The 21,969-nt window shown below is 36.1% G+C and overlaps 1 protein-coding gene across 4 annotated transcripts; it reads left to right on the top strand.

Annotated features, from left to right (window-relative positions):
- Positions 1-2,091: 2,091 nt before the first annotated feature.
- On the top strand, positions 2,092-20,064 carry LOC104114770 (uncharacterized). Of its 4 annotated transcripts, XR_690467.4 has the most exons (14): positions 2,095-2,448; positions 2,976-3,162; positions 3,661-3,733; positions 4,441-4,588; positions 5,572-5,681; positions 5,801-5,941; positions 6,038-6,179; positions 6,256-6,399; positions 8,755-8,906; positions 9,059-9,133; positions 9,297-9,435; positions 18,532-18,801; positions 19,239-19,500; positions 19,765-20,064. XR_690467.4 is itself a non-coding variant. In XM_070184365.1 (13 exons), the coding sequence occupies exons 1-13, from the start codon at positions 2,179-2,181 to the stop codon at positions 19,316-19,318; spliced, it is 1,863 nt and encodes a 620-aa protein (XP_070040466.1). In that variant the 5' UTR covers positions 2,092-2,178; the 3' UTR covers positions 19,319-19,576. The 4 variants fall into 4 exon arrangements, 3 of the variants coding, with proteins under 3 accessions (XP_070040466.1, XP_009623585.1, XP_009623584.1); XM_070184365.1 differs by lacking the exon at positions 19,765-20,064 and having other exon boundaries at positions 2,092-2,448; positions 19,307-19,576; XM_009625290.4 differs by lacking the exon at positions 19,765-20,064 and having other exon boundaries at positions 2,094-2,448; positions 6,277-6,399; positions 19,239-19,576.
- The last annotated feature ends 1,905 nt before the right edge of the window (positions 20,065-21,969 follow it).

The following is a 21,969-nucleotide window of genomic DNA, read 5'->3' as shown; positions in this document are numbered from 1 at the left end:
GGTTATGGACATCCGCCCATATGGTTGCCTGAAACTCGAGAAAGCTCTCCTTTAGTTTTCGGGAGACATCAAAACTCAGTGGATTTAGATCCTTCGTGAATGCCTCCGCTGCCCATTTATTCGGAACCTCTGGTAACATCATCCTTTCTTTTTGTAACCGAATCACGAATTCTTGCAGCAGTTTGAACTCACCCTCCTAAATTCTGAATATATCTGACCTTTTGGCCTGGAACTTTCTCGCTCTGGCATGAGCTTTTATGAATGAATATGCAAGCATTTCAAAAGAATCGATTGAATGCTCAGGTAAGAGGAAAATACCATGTCTTGGCACCCTTCACGAGGGTTTCGCCGAACGTTTTCAACAAAACAAACTCGATCTCATACTGAGCGAAGTCATTTTCTTTTACTGCCATGGTGTAGGTAGTGATGTGTTCCTGCGGATCCGAAGTCCTATCATACTTCGGAATATCTAGCATTTTGAACCTTTTCGGGATCAACTCTGGTGCCACACTTGATTTAAACGGTAATTGCGTGTACTTCTTGGAATCTGGACCCTTTAACACCGTCGACGCGCCCGAAATCTGGTCCATCCGAGCATGACTGATCCAGTTGTTCATTCATCTCTCTCATAAATCTCATGAGTTCGGTTTTGAAAGGATCATTCAAGTTATTATTCTCAGATCCACTACCGGTACCCCGGGCTCCTTAACCGACCTCATCCCTTGGAGTGTTGTTATCGGTCCTTTGTGCCATCTGATTTACGAAAGCGTTTGGGATAAATCGGGGCCCCTTGATTAGCGTTGTTGGAAGCACCCGATAATGCCTGCTTCAATTCCGTCATTTCAAGATCTTTCCTGAAGAGGTGGTCCATGATTGCTCTTTGCTGCTCTCTCAGAAGTTTAACTGTTTCCGCAACGTGTTCGTCCTCCGCATTATCGGGAGTTGGGCCTCGCATATGTCGAGGATATTGTCCTTCGCGAACTAGGGTTGTCTCATCTCCTTCATTGCGGGTTTTGCTGATGGAATCATCACGCCGAGACACCTCTCCCCGTTTATCGTGTGCTCCAACGTTGTGAATATTATTGACATCATTGGTTGCCATATATGACTTTTACTTAAGAAAAAACCGAACTTCGTTAGTAACAAACGAATGGATCAAAGCAATTACGCAATTGTCTATGCCCCACGGTGGGCGCCTAACTGTTTACCCGTAAAACAGTACTGTTGAATTTATAGTGTTGTTTATAGAAAAGTGAATTGATTTGATCCAAAAATGATAAAGAAATGAGAGCGAAAATAAGATTAACGACTGAAATTAAAGGAAGTAGCAAGCCTGATTTTGAGCTCGGTCTTTCCGGGAGAAAAAGTAAAAGCAGTGATAAAGCAATGATAAAACTATTTAGATTGAGTGTAAAATAGTAGACTAAAACTTTTGTGTGCAGAATGTTTCCTGTCCTACAAGGGTTGTCAATCATGATATTTATAGTTATCCTTAGGGAGACAATATCCTAAAATCAAGCTCCTCTTAAGTGAAAATAAAAATGTCGTTGATGGGTGCATAACGACTGGCTTTGAATGTAGATATTCTTTGTAATGGCTACTTATTAAATTCTATCCAATGTCAAGCCTTTGAATCTGTACCATCGGTTGTGCTTCCTTCGGGATCCATCCTGTACCGATTATGCACTTTGTACTCGACGCCGATTATTTGCCGACTCAACTTTTGCCTGTCCTAGATTTCATTTAGCCCCTTGTTGTCAACCAATTTCACCCCATACAGTTGTTACTATTAATATCTTGCACTTTGATTTCCATGCAAAAAACTAATCAACAACAAGGGTGTGTTTAACATAGAAATATATTTTATTAAAAGAAGAAAAATAACTTTCTTCACTCATATATTTCTTCGATAATACAATTAGAAATAGTTGCTAAAGTTCAGAAAGTTGAAAATAAAACAAAATTTTTTCTTAAGAATATATTGGACTATTTTTTTAAAACAATTATTTGAAAATGATTTTCCTGCACACGCATCTTAAATTATTTGTCATATTTAGCAAGCGACGACGTCGTTGGACCACACAACGGCGATCTGCAGAAATTTCCCGCGCTAAAAGTTATCCCCTTAAAAAAAACCCGCCATTTCCACATCAAAGATTAGGGTTTCGAGTTCAAATAATGAGCTCTCTTTCAAATCAGGTAATGCGTAGCTGCATCAAGGACCATGAGGCCTCAGCCATGGAAGTGGGGCGCCGGCAGAAATCAGAAGTAGAAGAAGAGGAAGAGGAAGATCCATTTCTTCAATTCATTGAGTACGCTAAGTCCGTACTATCTCCCGATGAAGCGAAGGGCCCTAGTTGGAGCTGGATTGCTTCTAAGATTCTCAAGACTTGCATTGCTTATTCATCTGGAGTTACCTCCGCTATTCTCCTCTCCGATCTCTTTCAGGTTCAATACGCCCTTTCACATGCGCACCTGCTTTTTGCTACTTTCAAGCATTTTGGTGAATTTGTTAATTGAATAAAAAGAAAAGCTCCATTATGTCTGATATGTTATATTTTCATTTAGTAATTTTGTGATCCAGTAATTTGCTCCATCCTCAGACTGATGTCACTATTACTATGTGAGAAATCACTACTTGAGAAATTAAACAGTCTTTTTTTGTTTTCTACAAATTTTTTAAAAATATTTTAATTTTCTTGTAACTATTGAAACAAGATTTTATTAGTAGTAGTTTCTATGCGGTTTCTGAATAAGCTAATTTTATCAAATTTTTCTTAAAAGATTCACATAGAAAACTATATATCCCTTGCTTATGCTCTCACTCTGGACATGGCCATTCTTTTTTTTTTTAGCCAGGTGGGGGGGGGGGGTCAGAAACAGTAGTACTTTTTTCCCCATACTTCAAGGAATATGCTAGGTTGGAGTTACAATTTTTGAAGTTTGCATGTTTTGGTGATTTATTGATAGTGCAGGCTTGGAATGAATTGAATAGGAGTGGAGCTCCAAAGAAACAGTCAGAATGTATTAGTCACATGAAGAAGAAGCATAAGAGGGCAAAGCTTCCTAACACCGTCACCATTGACTCTATATATGAGAAAAAGTTCTTATCTTTGAACAGTGTAATTGAAGCTGTCATTATAGACACTTTCATTCTTCCAGGTACAGTTGGACCTTTAGGTTTGATTCCGCTTATATACATTTTATGTCATGAGGTGATAATGCATGGGCATTACATTTGCACTATTTTGATTAAACTGTCTCAATCTGTTGTCCTATGATTGATAAATCATTACTACATCTTCTGATGTCTTTCTACTGTCTATGCTTTTATTTTATATTATCACTACTATGGAACTTGCATTATGCAAATGATGCTTAAAGTCTTTGCATTTAAAAAAGTATTTATTTCTTGGAGAATCCTTTCTGCATCACTTGCTATGTGTTTAAAATTTTAATAGCAGTTCCTAGATTAAGTATATCAAGTTAAACGGCAAACATATGCTAATTCTAATGTTTATTTATTTGGAAACATTGAGTTCACGGAAAGTTAAAATCTTTTGCATGGAGCTTTTGACGGGTTAACTTTTCATACACGGGCTTTTTTTCTGCTTCGCTCTTAAGATCAAAACTTAATGTTATATGCTGATTTTCTTCCAGGAACAAACATTTATATGCTTCATCTGGGTGATTTTTGGAGTTCTAATACAATAGATCTGTATCTTCACCGTAGGTAATGGCTTTTTGAGTGGACTATGCTGATCCTTTACTAAAGTTTATTTTACCAACTTAAAGTCATTACTTGATCTGTATCCTATGCTTTAAAATTTATTATGGTTCCACCCTGACCTTCATGCCAAATTTAACGTTTCCTTGTCTACAATAATTTTATGGACTAGCTCAAATTGCTTACTTAGACCCTCTTGTTTCTCTCTCTCTCTCTCTCTCTCTCTCTCTCTCTCTCTCCCCTATACTGTAGACGCCTAACATTTATAAATAAGATTGCAGGAAATTATTTTGTCGTGTAACTCAAGCTTCATTAATGCAGTTAACCTACAATGGTTTATGAATGTTTTATGTACAAAAGATTTGTCTGTTTTCGATAAAAGATTGTTAGTCTTCAAGTGGTAATGATGATATGCCATAATATCAATATAGTGTTTGGTCTTACTTGGCTTGATATTGATGTACTGTAAGGGCTAAAGCTCAAACATTAACAGCGATGCTATATTGGTTATATGATCTGATATCCATATAGTATGAATTTAAGCTGAATGTGAAGGAAACCAGATGGTTTAGACTTGAGAGCGTGACTAATAATGTTTTGCTTCTGCAACTTGTTGTTCATGTCCTTTTGTTCTACTTAACATTTTCTGCCTGAGTTGTTTCTAGATATTGTATTTCTTGGCTTCCTTAGAGCTCTAAATTGTGATAGAGCAGATTCTACAGCTTAGCTGATCCAAAGAATGGTATTTTGAAGAAAGGTCGTGAAGTTTTCCTCACAGGGTGCCGCCTCCGAACTGCCACTGGATGTTCAGGTCATGCACGGCTTTTGCCAACTGAATATCTTGTGATACTGTTAGATGAGGTATTGTCAAAATCTATATGTGTTTTTGTGCTTCAGCATTTATGATAGTTGTTTCATGTTTGTCTTAGCAAAGATTTACCAATATTCTAGACATTGTAGGCATATTATATCTTTTATTGTTTCCCACTACAAATTGTAGCAAAAGAGCAGCACCTCAGTAACCCTCCTTCTCCCTTTATCTGATAACTTAGCAGATATTTTGCTGGATTAATGCTAGGGTTAATGTAACGGCTTGAAGGGTGGATAGAAGATGAGATCAATAGGTGATGTGCTGTGTGTGGTCCCTTCGTCACTGGTTTCCGCAAAAGTGGGTAGGAAGGGAGAAGTATTGTCCTCAATTAAATCCATGATCATGGAATCTCACATGTTATTATATTCCTATAACGTAATGATTGATGCAGTTAGCATGAGCCAGAAATCATTCCGATGTAAAAGTTCTGCATTCCGAAAATTAAATGATAGTTCAATGAAAAGCTGCCTCATTTAACCATCTTATCCTTGTCCTTATGATGTAGTTCTGTCTGCAAGGTCATCTGTTGTTGATATAAAACAAAATTTTTACTACAAATTTGTGTCGGTTCCTCTTCATGCCCCAAATTCTTCAACAACAACAACAAAGAAGTTATATACCATTCATAAGTTCAGCAAATTCAAATTCCATTAGTACATATGTGACTAACAATCTTAAATAAAAACTCTGTTTTAATTTAATTCTTTCTTCACCACTAATGATTGCAGTTTATATATAAGCTCCAAAACTTGCATTGATCTTTTCATCTTCTACCACTATTGTTTTCCTATGTTAACCTTTTGAAATAGGGTTTTTGGTGAATGTTATTAGCTAGATAAAATTAAGTGCACACGAGCTGATACATTCTTATTCCCTGGATCTATTGTTATAATAGTATTCTTGCATTTCAATTTCTTTGGTGAACCCATGTCCTGGTTTACAGGCAAACATGTGATTCTTACTCCAAATGTAGGACCAAGATGATGACGCAATGTTGCTTTTAGCACGATTTTGTGCAGATTCCTTCTCTTCCATTTCTCTTGGTACAGTCGATCAGGGGGTCTCCTATTCATTACGTGCAAGGTGCAATATTCTGTCATATGACTATTAACAATTTAAATATAAGTGTAGTATTCCACATCTGGCATTGGTACTGTGCATTTTGCTACATTGTTGATATACCCTAGTCGAAATGGCTACAGGATTGAATCTATTACTTCTCCGGAGGTTCAAGGGAAGTATGGTAGTTTGCAGAGGAAGCAAATTAATCTTGTTGATTATGATGGTGTCAGTTCAAAATTTCTTTTGTGGGGTGAGCAGGTTCTGCTTGCAAACCTATTCAGGTACGATACCATATGTACTCCCTTTAATTTGTTTTTGTTTGTTTGCTTTTCTCTTTTTCCTGCTTCTGTAACTGACTGTAACTTCGTTCTTTTCAGCGTGGGAAGTACGCTTGCCCTGGATAGACCATTTATTTTGAGTTCCACTGAGAGTGCTCTTGAATTATCTGAAGAATTTTGCCTTGAATATGGTACTGCAACACAGTTATATCTGGTGCCTTTTATTCGGCATGAGGAGCAAGTAAGTCCTGAATGATTAAGTTTAAGAGATGTTAATTCTTATTATTATTTGGAAACTTAGATCATGGGCTTCTCAGGTATCCGTAGCATTGACTCAGAACCATCATAAAGGGTCAAAACTATCAAGAGCTATGGATCCAAGTCAGGGACTTGTAGTCTCCCAGGTTTCCCTGCCTTGTAATTCTCAAGGTTCTATTGACTTCACTAATTATCCTTTCCGAGTAAGCCTGCGCTCCTTAATACTTTCTGTTCTATCAGTTGCTTTAATTTTACAGAGTTTTGGAATTTCTATCTTCCTTGCTGTAGACAATAAATTACATCGAGAAAATATAATCAAGACCGAAAATATTGCAACAATTGTAGTATTTGATTTCAAATAATATGAGTGTACAATCTCTATGAATCCTCTGATTTTTCTTTCCAATATAAATTCAAGTGCCTTTGAGCTTGATCTTGAACCTATATTTGTTGTCACGAACGATGATCTTGAATTCAACTAGCACGAATTTTGATTTGAACTCGTACTACTTGAATCTTGATTTGTTCTTCGTTCTTGAGCTTGAACTTGATTTCTTGAACTTGAACTTGATTGCTTGAAGCTTGAAACTTGTAGAGAAATTTGCGGCGTTTGATCCACGAGCTCTCTCTTGCTTCTTGTTATAACTTCTGGTTTCTTTTCTGAGTTATGAACACCCCTATTTATAGTTGTGGGAGGAAAGAGTTATGATAAGAACAAACTCTTTCCGACCAATCAGATTGAAGCGTGACAAGGCCACATTTGATTGGCCAGAACATGTCATTTGCACATGTGGCATGATTTCATTGGCTTTTTAATGTGACTTGGTATGCTTTGTCATTTTGACACGTGGCATGATTCTATTGGCTCTTTCGTTTGACTTGGCGTGCCACGTCATTTGACACGTGAGCATCAAATTGGGCTTCTAGGAAGATGAAATCTTGGGCTTAATGAAGTGGGCTCATCACTTTAGCCTTGGGCTAGCTCAATGGATTAAGACTTATTTGTTTAATCCATATGTATTGGACTTATAAAATTAATTCAATTATATTAGTCCATAATATTTATTTGGCCTAATATATCTTGCATTTAAATATAGTCCAAATTATTTAATAAATTTAATTCTAATAAAATTTATATGCCTACACTTGCATTTAGGGATGGCAATGGGGCGGGACCGGTTGAGCCTTAACCTGCATAATTTCAACCGTCCCCGCCCCACCCTGCATAGCATTTTTCTATGTTTTAAACCCGCCCCGCCCCGCCCAACATCAACCCGTCCCACCTTGGCCCGTCCCTCGTATGTTTTTTTTTTAAATCTAGAAAAGCTAAATAAAAATTTAATATTGCTTTATTTTGCAGTGAAAAATATAAAAAACTAAGATCATAGATTAGTAAATCAATTTTCCTCTCTCGCTACAGTGAATGCACGAATGGCCTTCTTTATTTTTTTTTATTTTCTCCCAAGTCATACAGACAATTATTCTAAATGTCTTGTATAACTAAGGATGATTTTTTCACTTTAAGTGGTATTATATGTACATAATCGTATTTCACATGCTAACCTAGATAAAATAACATATAAGTTCATGTAATTAAGTTTGTGAAAATAGAAAATGGTAGCCAAATGATTCATTAGTTTTTTGAATATTGGTTAACATAGGATTCTTTTCTTATTTGGTCTTAGTACATGAGCTAAATATTTTATTTTTCCTAGGTTACTTTATCCAATTACTTATAACAGGAGAAGTGATCTAATTCCAGCTGGGACTTAATGACTGCAAATTATTTCTATATGACGATGTGTTTTCTTAATAATTTAGAGACCTGTGCTTTTTTGGAAACTTGTTACATACATTAATAAATTTAATGTTGTAACAATGATTTTCCTATTAAAGATGACAACTGTAGTAGTGTTTCTTCAACAAAGATGAAGACACGGAACATTTGCAATCGCTATGCTAGGAGGAAACCCGCAACCTGCCCCGCAACAGTTTTTTTTAATAAAAGTTTCAACCTGCCCAGCCCCATTGCCATCCCTACTTGCATTTAGCTCTGAATTTCAGAATATTTTTTCAAAAAAAGTAACAGTCTGTTTTAAAGGTGTTTCTGACTTTTAATCACATCTTGATTGACATGCTAGTTCATTCACCTCCACCATAAAATGTTTCATTTGCATGCTTTTTGGTCTTCAATCTCGGGTTCTTACATCCATAGAGGGTAATGCCACTGCTTCTGACCTGACTATGTATCTGTTATTGATGTAAGCTATTTTTCTGTTCGTATCTGGATTTCACAAACAAATCGATTGAAGTCTTTTCTCATACATAGAGCTTTATATGCTTTTGATTCACTGCAAAAACTTGTAAATAAAGTTTTAGAGTATTTTATGCTTACCCTGTTCCTACAAAGCATTCTATAAAGAAAACAGTCTTAATAGTCTGTAATCATGTCGGTTGGTGATAAAATAATCTGGATGGTCTTTTTCTGTTGAAGAACACCATTATTCACCATTATGCAGGCATTTGTTATTGACATCTTACAACTTTAAAGTTTGCAGTCATTTGTTATTGATCTTCGGGAGAAGATGACCGGAGTAAGCCTCTATGGTATTGTTGCTGACATCAGAAGTACTCAAGAGCCAGTATTTTCTGTTAAGATTCAAGATGTAACTGGTGCAGTTTGGGCGAGACTACATTTTGCTCGATCCTGGTAGGAAGATTTTTCTCAAATGTATAAAATTACGTGCTATTCTCTTTGATCAATCAATGTGAAAAAAGATATTCTCAAACCAATAAAGTTATATGGATTCTCTTTGATCAATCAGTGTGAAAAACATACTTTACAGAAATATATCCTTGCAGGTCATTAGGGAGACTAGGACTGGGGCATAGTATTTACATATCTGGTTTGGCGTGCTCTATGGGGACAAGAAAAAGGTGAGTGTTCTGATTATATGCAATCTTCACAGATAATAACTTATATATAAAACTTCATCTTTCCAAGGATTTTATATAAACAAAAAATTGGGAAAATAGGTAACTTAACCATCTGTTTTTACAGCTTTATCATCTAACTGTGCCACTCTTTCTACTTTGACAGCCTAGAACTGCGGTGGTTCGAGAATGATGTTGGAGCTTCATTTATTAATATTAGTTGCTTACCAGCACTGCTTAACTCATCTTGTCTTCACAAGTTATCCTGCCTTTCTGATTTATCAGTGGAGTCTACTGGTACCCGTGTATGTTCTCTTCTGCCTTTCTGATTTATCAGTCGAGCTTACTGGTACTCGTGTATGTTCTCTTGCTTTGAACATTGACATCCATTTCAAGATTTCTCTCTGCAAAGGGCTAGGATTATGGTCTCCCTTGATGTCAAAGGGGTATTTACTTTATATGAGCACTGGTTTATCTGCTCTTATACTTGTGTTGACTTCCAATGACTACAAACAACAACTATGCCTCAGTCCCAACAAAGTTGGGAGTTGGCTATAAAATTCTCACTTTTTTAAAGCTCAACTCATATCATCATCATACGAAAATAAAATAAAAGTGAAAAGTAAAAAAATATTTATATATATATATATATATACACACACACACATATATATATATATATATATATATATATATACTACTACTACTACTAATAATAATAATATTAGAAGTTCTCTAACAAGTCTAAAACTTATTCCCAATTAGTAGATATCACTTATATGGATCCTATTCTTCCGTTGAGCCATATCTTTAGCTAAGTCTGCATTGATTCCAAAGGTTTGGAGCTCTTTTGAGACAACTTCCTCCATGTGATTTTAGGTCTATCCGTTTTACTTTTAATACATTCACTCACCATAGTTTCACACGTACCGACGACGCATCTTTAGGTCAATGCAGTACGTGACTAGACCATCACAAGTGACCTTTTCTCATTTTGTCCTTAATGCGTGCTACTTGAATCTTCTGGTGAATTTTGTCACTTTAATCTTATCCAATAGTGGATGACCGCATATCCATATTAGCATCCGCATCTCTTGTATTGTGTTGTTTGGCTTATCCATAACTAGGGTAAACAAGTAGAGGATCAATGTCGAATCCTGGTGTAAACCCACTACTATAGGAAACTCCTCTGTATCTCCTACTTTTTTCACACTAGTGACAACTACTTTGTACATGTCCTTTATTCCGTTCTTCTCCATAACCCACGAAGGGACCTTCCGTGATACTTTTTTTTGAGAATGGTAACATTAAGGGACCTTTCGTGATACTCTATCATATGCTTTCTCTAGGTCAATGAACAACATGTGTATATCTTTCTTTTTTCTGTGATAAATTTCTATCAATCTTCGTAGCTGGAATATAGCCTTCATTGTAGATGTATCGATCATAAACTGTCACTCTTGTCGTGTTCTTAAATCTACGCTCTATCACTCTTTCAAGAGTTTCATTGTATGACTCATGAGTTTAATGTCACGATAGTTCGTACAATTCTGAATATCTCCTTTCTTCTTATAGATTGAAATCATGGTACTCTTCCTCCACTCTTTGGTCATCTTACCTCTTCTAAGTATAGTATTAAATAGCTCGGTGAGCCATTTTACTCCCACCTCTCCGAGGCACTTTCAAACCTCTATAGGGATAGTATCTAGACCGTATGCTTTTCTAATCTTCATATTTTTCATAGCATCCTTTACCTTTATTGGTCTAATTTTACGAGTGCAACTAAAGTTTTCATCATACATAGGCGCGTGGAGGTCTAAAATGTTATTCTCTTGGTTCGAGTTGAACTATTGATTAGAATAGCCTCTCCATCTCTCGTTGATCTCATTATCTCATGTCAACACTTGTAAGAATCGTTTAATACACTTCACCTATAATCTTTATCCTCTTTTCTCTTAGTCATGCTAGTTTAAACATTTTCTTCTCCCTTTCTTGTGTCCCTAACTTTTGGTACAAGCCATCTAGAGCTTCTTTTCGGGCTTTACTAATAGCGTTCTCAGCTTCCCTCTTAGTTCTCTTGTGTTCTTCAAAGACTCCTTTGTCTTGTGCTTTTAATAACTTCCTATAATACTCTTTTAGCTTTAATAGCTCTTTGTACCTCCTTATTTCACCACCAGGATTGCTGTGGTAGAGGTCCTAGACCTTTAGACGCAACTTGACATTCTTTGCTACTTATTTAATGCAGCTTGACATTTCCTTCCACAGGGATTGTGTCTTTCTCTAATTCCAAGCTCTCTTCTTTCGTGGTTTTTCTTGAATCACTAACTGGATGCCTCCTTTAATGTCAACCACCTAATACTGTTTTTTTGTAAGTCGTCTCCTTTTTCATTCTACTCTTAAGCTTTACATCTGAGACTATTAACTTATGTTGGGTGGTCATCACTTCTACTAGAATAATCTTTTAGTCCTTGCATGTAGTTCTATCTCGTCGTCTTGTAAGGATAAAAGTCTATTTGACATGGTTACCTTCACTCTTATAAGTCATTAAGTGAGAATCCCTCTTTATAAAATGTGTTAGCTACTACAAAAATCATAAGCTAAACCAAATTCTAAGATAGCCCTACCTTCATCATTCCTAGTACCATAACCCCATGTACTTGTTCAAATATCTTCGCTATCTTTACCTACATGGCTATTTAGAACCCCTCTCTCCCCCCCCCCAATAAAGATTTGTTGGTCTCCTAGAATTCTTTGAACCAAGGTATCTATATCTTCCCAAAACTTAGCTTTAGCTTCTTCATCTAATCCTATTTGCGAAGCATATGCACTAATGATATTGATTTTCTCCCCTATATAAGCCTTGGGGGTCGTTTGGTAGGGTGTATAAGAACAGTACTGAATATGATGTATTAATAATGTTAGTGTTAGAATAATTATTGTCACGACTCCAGTTTCCCTCCGTAGGATGTCGTGACGGCACCTAGTCTCTACGACTAAGTAAGCCTAGTACTTATTGAATAAATTGACAGAAATTAACCAATAAAACTATTAAGTAGAAACCAGATATTTCTAAATGAACTCAACATTTACAACAAGAAATCGCATCCCAAAACCGGTAGTACAAGTCATAAGTTCTACTGAGTTTACTAGAAAAATCCCTAAATACAGCAATGCTCGACCAACTAGCTAATAATCAACAATATTTGAGGCACCTGAATCTGTACAAAAATGTGCAGAAGCGTAGTATGAATATACCACAGCGGTACCCAGTAAGTATCAAGACTAACCTCGGTACAGTAGTGACGAGGGACAGTCAAGACACCTATCGGACTAAACATCCTGAACAAGTGTGAAGGTGAACTAACAGAGAAACAATATTAATATAAAGCTAAGCAGGATAATGAATATAAAACAATACTTGCAATGATACACTGGTAACATCAATATTTAACAGGAAGCAATCAGGTAATAATGCTGTAGAGTAAGCTGGTCACAGTCTAAGTCCGGTGAAACCAAATAAAGGAAAACCATCAACCACTCAATAAGAACAACCACTTTCACACCAGATCCGTTCAAGCATTTCCATGAGGTACCAAACATCATAATCACAGCTCACGGGTCCCAATTCATGAACACTAATCACTTGGCATAACCGCACGGACGACTCACATGCCAATATACAATCCTCACACAGAAGGCAAGCAGACAAGAGTACGTATAATGGTCAATGACGTCACGATTCATGTTCTAAAACCGATATGGGCGATTTAACATGTATACTTGTGCAAGTGTTCTACCACAATTCAAGTCAACAAATAAGAGCAGAGATAATGAATGGCACATAAGAAATGATCACCACGCAATGTATAGTGTAATAAAGGCAGCAATGAAGTTTGAAGCAACGACTAGCACAACAAGATTAGCTACATAGAACTAAGCAAATAGTGTAACATGGAGGAAGACAATTAATAGTATGCTAAGGAGACAACAATCAAAGACAAGTACAAAAGAATGGGGAAATGGCAATAAGAGCCCTACCGAGGTACCGCCTCGTACTGTCAAATCATAAAATGAATCACAAACTTTTCTTATATCATCGCGGGAGCCTTTATATTTAGTTTTTTGAAAATCATTTTTCCCAAAATAGCATCTCGCGTTTCAGCCCACTTTATCACACCGCATGGCTTCTAGTAGTTCCCCTACTAGCCACGCATTTCAAGCTCACCTTATCTCACCGCATGCGTTTCAACACTCAGACCTTATACTATCGCATGTGTATCAATAATAACAACACGGCAGAACTTGTGCAACACAATAACAACAACACGTCAGAAACCTCGTGCAAACACAATAACAATGGCACAACAGAAACCTCGTGCAAACACAACAACGGCATGACAGAAACCTCGTGCAAACAACATAACAATTATCTCTACAATAACATGTATGCCAAATCATAACAACTCAAATAAATGACTTTCACAATATGTGCCTACATGCCACAACATTTTCTCAAAACAGTTTCAATATCACAACCACGCATAGCCCTCGGTTCAACAACACTGAATACATCAACAACGACAATAATACGTGAATACGGCAAGTAAATCAACTTAGGAACTTCAAAACACAAAAAAATGGAAGAACGAGCTCACGATGAAAGACACAACAAGGAATAATGGTTTCAACAAGAATAGTTCAACAAGGAAGAGATAATATATAGCAATGATTCCACAAAAGTACAATTCAACGATAAGAGGAATAACATGAATCAATGATTCCAAATAAGGATAAGTCAACAATGATAAGGGATAACAAAACTTCATTTAGGGTTGAGCAATTATGGTAGAGATACGATAATTTCAATTAAGGATAAGCAGATTATGGAAAAGATAATAATAACTTCAATCAGGATAAACAATTACGGAAAGGATAGCATGACAATAAAAAAAACAACTTCAGTTAAGGCACATAAGAGTTTAATCGGCAATAAGGGTAAAACATGAAGCAATTAATTCCAAATAAGACATGTAAGGGTGAATTTGGTAAATGGGGAATTTAACATGACAAAATAACTTCATATTTAATGGACATAAGAACCTAAGAGCCTTAAACGGTCAAATTTCCGCAAATAACCCCGAGCACGTACTCGTCACCTCGTGTACACGACCTTCACATGACACAATTAGCACAAATGACTCGAATCCTAAGGGGTAGTTTTCTCACACAAAGTTAGGCAAGATACTTACCTCAAAGAAATTAGATCGTTAGTCTAAAATGATCTTCTCGAGTGAAACAACATGCAGACGGTTCAAATTTAGCCAAAATAACTTCAAATCATAAATAAAACTCATAGGAAACAATTCCGGATAATAAAGTTTCAGTCTTTACAAGAACTAAAAAGTCAACCCAAAAGTCATCTCCCAGACCCGCACCTTGGAACTTGATAAAATTCACAAAACCCGAACACTCATTCCGATACGAATTCAACCATACCAAAATTATCAATTTCCGACATCAATTCGTTCTTCAAATCATCGTTTTATGTTTTTGAAAGAATTTTACAAAAATTCACATTTCCTTCCTTTCAATTCACTGATTTAATGATGTAAATAAGTATGAAATCATGAAATGTAATCATTTTCGGATAGAGAACACTTACCCCAATGAATTGCTTGAAAAACCCACGAAAAATCTCCCAAAACCTAGGTCTACAACTCAAAATATGTTGAAAATATCAAACCCTCGACATATATGTGTTCTGCCCAGCGCTCTTCGCATTTGCGCACAAAAATGCGCGCTTGCGGCCTCGCTTTTGCAAGAAAAGCACCGCACCTGCGGCCTTCACTTGAGAGCCCAGAGCTCGCACCTGCGATCCAATAATCGCATCTGCGATTGCGCAGTAGCGTGACAAACACCACAGAAGCGGATGACCAACTGGAACACATATCGCGCATCTGCGATCGACCTTCCGCAGATGCGAGCTCGCACCTGCGCTCCCCTCTCCGCAGAAGCGACGCACCAGAACCAACAGCCCAGAAATTTCCTAAGTCCAATATCCAAACCGTTAACCATCCGAAATCCACCTGAGGCCCCCGGGACCTCAACCAAATATACCAACACATCCCGTAACAATACACGTACCTACTCGAGGACTCAAATCACATCAAATAATGTCGAAACTACGAATCGCATCTCGAATCAAACTTATGAACTTTCAAATCTTCCAACTTCCAAAACTCGTGTCGAAACATATCAAATTAACTCGGAATGACGTCAAATTTTGCATGCAAGTTCCAAATGACATAACAGAGCAAATCCAAATCTCAGAATCGCAATCCGAGCCCAATTTCAACAAAGTCAACTCCTGGTCAAATCTCTTAACCTTAAAAAAATTCAACTTTCCAATTTTCGCCAAAATGCATCATACCCTACGGACGTCCAAATCCAAATCCGGACGCACGCCTAAGTTCAAAATCACCATACGAAGTTATTGGAATCATCAAAACGTCATTTTTGGAGTCGTCTACACAAAAGTCAAGACTTCGATCAGCTCTTACCGCTTAAGGTTCTAAAACAAGAATTCCTTTTCCAAAATTGATCTCGAATCATCCGAAACCCGAACTCGACCGCACACGCATGCCATAATATAGAATATGAAGCTACTCAAGACCTTAAGCCACCGAACGAGACGTTAATTCTCAGAACGACCAGTCGGCTCGTTACAGTTATGTGAATATATGTAATTAGTCCTAGTCCCGTATGTAATAGGAGTAGGTTATGTTTTATGTATACATACAAATAAGGCTCATTTTAACATAGAATAACTATCAATAATATTTTCTCCCATGCTTTCTCACATGGTATCAGAGCAATGGTAAGATAATTATCGTTGTGCGTCATTCCAACGACATCTGGGAATAAATTAGGCGTCACCGTGCAATTTTTCGGTGACTTAAGAAGTTGTTTACGTCAATCTTAGTTTGAGTGGGGTTTGTGCAAATACCACCACAAGGTTCTCTATCACCGGCGACCAAACCCCAATGAAGATCTCCGACTAAAAACCTCACACGCGTCGTCACGCGCCTCCAACAGTTAGGATTCCGGCGAAAGTGTCACTTCACGCGCCGACGCGTGAGGTCGTTTCTGGTATCTTCCAAGTCTGATTTTTCTTCTGTGCTGGTCGCCTACTTTTTCCGACTCGACCCTCGAGATTTTGTGGATTTTCAATTACTGAAAAAGTGTTTTTCAGCGAGAGCAGTAGTCTGTCACTGTTCTGGTCACTTTTCCGGCCACCTTCACATACTAAGGTCGCCTGTTGATTTGGACCTCAGCCATTTAATTTCCACCATTTTGTTTACTTCAATTTTCTTCCGACAAAGATCTGAGAAGTCACAGCAGTTGCGTCTGTCAATTGAAGGTCTTCAATACAAATGTTTCATCACTCTGAAGCTCGACCAACAATATCAGACCGACTTACTTCTAGTCTGGTGATCAGAACAATGTCCGTGATCATTATAAAAGTTTGGTTACAGTTTCTAATTGCTTGATTTGAGGGGATCTCATCACTGTTGGTAATCTTCATCAGATATTTGGCTTTGATCTCTCTTAAGTCCATTATAATGTCACTCCGATCCGATGTTTTTGGCTCAAATACCGTTGGATCCTATACTTTGAATGTTCATATAGTTTCTTTATCAGAATATATCGAGTTCCTTTAGTATAAAGCACCTAAGCAGACATTTTCTGATATAACTTCTGTTGCTCAAACAGGTAATAGCGTGACTTGTGTCTCTCAATCTTCTTCTTCTTCTTCCGACACTTGGTCATTGATTCAAGTGCATTTGATAACATTTCTGGTAACAAATCTCTTTTCACTATTTCATATTCCCAGTCTCTTCCAATAGTCACAATGGCCAATGGGTCTCAAACCATGGCAATTGCAATAGGTCAAGCAAGTCCACTTCCTTCCTTACCTTTAGATTCGGCTCTTTATGTTCTCGGTAGTCTTTTTAATCTCATAGTCGTTAGTCGCTTAGCCAAATCACTTAAACGCTGTGTTTTATTTCTTGATAACATTGTTTTTATACATGAACGCAGTACGGGGCAGATCATTGGTACCGGGCGTGAATCAAATGGACTTTATTATCTTATCCTTGCTAAATCATATGGACTCACATCTTGTCTTCCTTCAACAACTTGTCCTGTTACTGATTTATCAAATTTATTACATAAACGGTTGGGACATGCAAGTTTGTCAAAACTTCAGAAAATGGTACCTGGTTTATCTCACTTGTGCACTATAGAGTGTGAGTCATGTCAGCTCGGTAAGCATACTCGCTCCCATTTCCCTCGACGTCCTGATAATCAAGCAAAGTAACTATATATATATATAAGATGATCAACCGCTGAGGAGTCTAGTGTTGATCCTTCTAGATCTCCAGCCACATGAATACCACTCTTGACTTATCATCATCGTCCGCACCTAGTATCAGTTCCAGATGATTCACGTCTTGCACTTGACCCTGCTCCTACCGCGGACTTGTCTCCTCCTAGTCAATCGATTGCACTTCGGAAAAGTATAAAGACCACAAAAGTATTATTGTTTGAGGATCGAGGCCATGAGCAGATCGTTGGATATTCAGATGCTGATTAGGCATGATCACCTTCTGATACATGTTCTATGTCTGGATATTGTGTTTTAGTAAGAGGTAATTTGGTGTCTTGGAAGAGCAAGAAACAAAATGTGGTTGTTTGATCTAGTGCAAAAGCAGAACATCGAGCTATCACTATGGCGACATGTGAGCTAATTTGGATCAAACAGTTGCTCAAGGAGTTGAAATTTGGTGAGATTAGCCAGATGGAACTTGTGTGTGATAATCAAGCTACTCTTTATATTGCATTAAATCTAGTGTTCCATGAGAGAACTAAACACATTGAAATTGACTGTCCCTTTGTCAGATACTCTCAGTAGATATTGCTACAAAATTTGTGAAGTTGAATGATCAGCTTGCATATAATTTCACCAAGTCCCTCACTGGTCCTCGTATTAGTTACATATGTAACAAGCTCGGTACATATAATTTGTATGCACCGGCTTGAGGTAGAGTGTTAGAATAGTTATGTGAATATATGTAATCAGTCCTAGTTTCGTATGTAACATGATTAGGTTATGTGTTATGTGAATATAAATAGGGATCATTGTAACATAGAATAACTATCAATAATATTTTCTCCCGTGCTTTCTCACTGTTGGGATTAGTAATGCTGGAGATGATGATAGAGATACAGAGAGAATATAATCAAGACTTATTAGAGTCTCGTTTCTGTTGTCATTATGCTACTTATGCAAAACTGAATCTGCACTTCTCATTATGGTTGTGGGGTTGTTTGTATTCCAGGTATGTCGAGTCTGGCTGGATCAAATTGAACATTGTCACGTGACTACGAGACTATCACATACGTCTTGTGGTTATTTTCTTGATGATAGTTCCATTGAGGATCTCAAGTGCAGCTTCTGTCAATGTAAATGCAATGCAGAACTGGCATGGAATTTCCATTTAAAAATAACTCTTGCAGATGAGAGTGGAAAAATCTTTGCCTGGTGTACTGGTCAAACTGCCGTGGAGTTGCTGCAAATAGCTCCTGATGAATTCTGCGAACTACCAGAGGTAAAACTCAACTGCCTAACATGAAAAACCGGAATTTGGATTATTAATTTGACAATATATATATATATATATTTATTTACATACCAGCTGCTTTCTCTCAGGAGCAAAATTGTTTCACTTGCACGAATTTTAGAAAATGGTGAAAGTTAACTATTTTGAAAAATATTCCTTTTTTGAGTGCCATGGACAGGCAATTAAAGTGTTCCTATATGTAGTCTCCAACTTTTTTTTTTGATACTTTGGCACTTCAAAAGAATTACTATAAACATGTTGCTTCAATGACTATATGCTATATACTCAACAAAGTATCAACTGCCGATTTCTCAATGATCCAGTAACGATTGATCTTTGATTGGAACTATGTGTTTGATGCTTGATAGCGCGACTAAGTGCTCAATTCTCTTACTATTTTTCATTTTATGGATTTGACATATCAGGAAGAGCAGATAATGTATCCATCATCCCTTGAGCACGAAACATTCAAAGTTGCATTGGTGAACTGCAGGAAAAAGGTTGAAGGACTTATGGATCAAGATCATGACACAGTCGAATGGGAAATCACCCGTGCAATGAAGTGGGAATAAAATTGAGCCATTGCTTACATCTCAAATATGATAGTTGGAAGAGGCCGCATAGGAACTGAATGAAATGTATTGCCAACATCTTAGACATACATAATAAATACAAGCTCAGCTTGAGGTAACATTAACCCTCATCTTTATCATCCAAGTTAATCCGGAGTCTTAAATCAAATCAATATAGACAGCATAAATCATCTAAAGTTTGTTATGTCTAGAAACAGATAGAAATGCATTTTGAAGATACCATATTCAGTATAGAGATGATGATTGGCTGCTATGAAGCTAAAAAGCTAGATGAAGTGCTTTTAGGTGTTTGCATTATGTTAACCTATTGATTACCCATTTACTTGGTGATCATTTTAACTTTTGGCATTTCTGTTAGGCGGCAAAAAACTAGGGAATGATCGCCCTTCACAATATCTCCTCAACAAATGTAAAGACGTTCAGAAGATTGTTGCGATACTGTCAGGGAAATTCACCAGGAAAAAACTAGTTGGTATTGTCGGTTACCAAATTAGTTACACATCCTGAATTGCTCTTTAATCCACTGCCCTCGAATAACTAATCCAAACCCTGGAAACCTCAAACTGCCCTTGAGTTAACAATTTCAAAAGCCACTTGGACAGCTCAGTCCTCTCCATTCAATGCTTGGTTGCATGCTCTGACTCTTGTTGGAAATTAGAATCGGCAAAGGGCTAAATATATCCCTCTACTTTCGAAAATAGTTTAAGAATATCTTTTATTATATTATTGGTTTATCTATAATTCTGCATTTATATTTTGGATTCAAATATACCCTCATTAAACGAAGAGACATGTGTCATTGTCCTGTTGGTTAATTCTAAATAATTAAAAAGACTCATTACCCATATTCAAAAAATATTTTTTTTTGTAAAAACTGGAAAAAACTAAAAGATATTTTTTTACTAAAAATTGAAAAAATCGAAAATATTTTTTTTTCCAGTTTTTACAAAAAAACTGCTTTAAAAAAATTAAAAAATATTTTCTAAAATAATATTTTTGTAACAACTGAAAAATAAATTGAAAAGTAATTTTCTAAAGTAATTAAAAACTAAAATATTTTTAACTAAAAACTGAAAAAAAAGAAAATATTTGTTTTTTCAGTTTTTATAAAAATATTGCTTTAGAAAATTGCTTTTTATTTTTTTTTCCAGTTTTTATAAAAATATTATTTTAGAAAATATTTTTCAGCTTTTCTTAAAGCTACTGGAAAAAAAAATATTTTCGTTTTTTTCCAGTTTTTAGTAAAAAAAAATTCAGTTTTTTCCAGTTTTTACAAAAAAAATTGCTTTAGAAAAATGATTTTCATTTTGTTTTTTTAGTTTTTACAAAAACATTGTTTTACAAAATATTTTTTAGTTTTTTCTAACGCAGTTTTTACATGGAAAAAAAATATTTTCATTTTTTTTAGTTTCTAGTAAAAATAATTTTAGTTTTTTTCAATTTTTAATTGCTTTAAAAAATTACTTTTTGGGTATGGGTAATGTATCTTTTTAATTGATTAAAAGATATTTAGAATTGATGACCCATACTTTTTGGATATGGGTAAAGATATTTAAAAGGGGTATAGATGACCCAATAATATAACAATGGTATTCTTAAATTATTTTCGAAAGTATAAGAGTATATTTGGCCCATTGATGAATTAGAATTCCCACCCAAAAATGTTGGTACGTGTAAGCGTAACCCCCACCCAGCACGTTTTCCCCTCTAAACTAATGGTCAAGGGGAAAAAAGGATGTCATTGCAGTTGGGTAAAAGTTACTTCAATTTGAACAAATTTGTATCTTGAACAATACCAAAAATTTTCGCTGAAAAAAGAAAACCAAAATTTTGTAGAATTGGTTTCCTCTGAAAGAAGTTTTAAAACATTCACTAATGCCGATCCCAGATGTTCAAGCCATAAAGAACACCCACGGATCTAGAAACTCAAATTCTTTCTCAGCATAGGATACCGCAAATCTTCTGTTTTTTACACCACTATGCATCACAAGGACTGCTACATGTGTAAAAACAAAAATTATAACAAACGGGTGGAAATTAAAAAAAAAAAGAAAAAAAAGGAAGTGGTAACTGACAAAATTAAACCAGAGAAAGGGGTTAAAGGGCATAGTAACATCGAACAAATAATTTTTTGGCATACTAGTCTCTATGTCACTTGCCTCACCCATCACACATGTAGCCTCTACTACTATTATTGTAAAATTTATAGCGAAAGATAATGAACTTTTAACAAAATACATAATCTATTTATATCTATCTATCTATATTATCATAAAAGTATGAATACAATATCGGTTTATAAAAATAATTTTAATATTAAGCATAATAACTCATAATAAAAGGACATAATCATAATTCTAGACATTAGCCTTATAATCATATTATTTTTAGGACATAATACTACGCGTTAGGAATCCTACATGATTACCTTTAGGAATCTTATTAGTATAATTACTTTCGGGATGTCTAATTCGTATAAAATTGAACAACTAAATATCTTTAGTCATGTAATCTTATTACTTTTAGGATATATTTCTTAAAAATTCATATTACTAATTTAATT

Source organism: Nicotiana tomentosiformis, chromosome 9, assembly GCF_000390325.3.
Source record: "Nicotiana tomentosiformis chromosome 9, ASM39032v3, whole genome shotgun sequence".
In the NCBI taxonomy this organism is placed as follows: Eukaryota; Viridiplantae; Streptophyta; class Magnoliopsida; order Solanales; family Solanaceae; genus Nicotiana; species Nicotiana tomentosiformis.
This window is presented reverse-complemented; position numbering and strand designations above follow the sequence as displayed.

Bases quoted from the DNA above. Each gene is read 5' to 3' on its own strand.
- LOC104114770 (XM_009625289.4), top strand. From the start codon at position 2,179: ATGAGCTCTCTTTCAAATCAGGTAATGCGTAGCTGCATCAAGGACCAT. The intron at 8,907-9,058 runs GTAGGAAGATTT...ATATCCTTGCAG, and splicing joins CTACATTTTGCTCGATCCTG to GTCATTAGGGAGACTAGGAC. The intron at 18,802-19,238 runs GTAAAACTCAAC...TTGACATATCAG, and splicing joins AATTCTGCGAACTACCAGAG to GAAGAGCAGATAATGTATCC.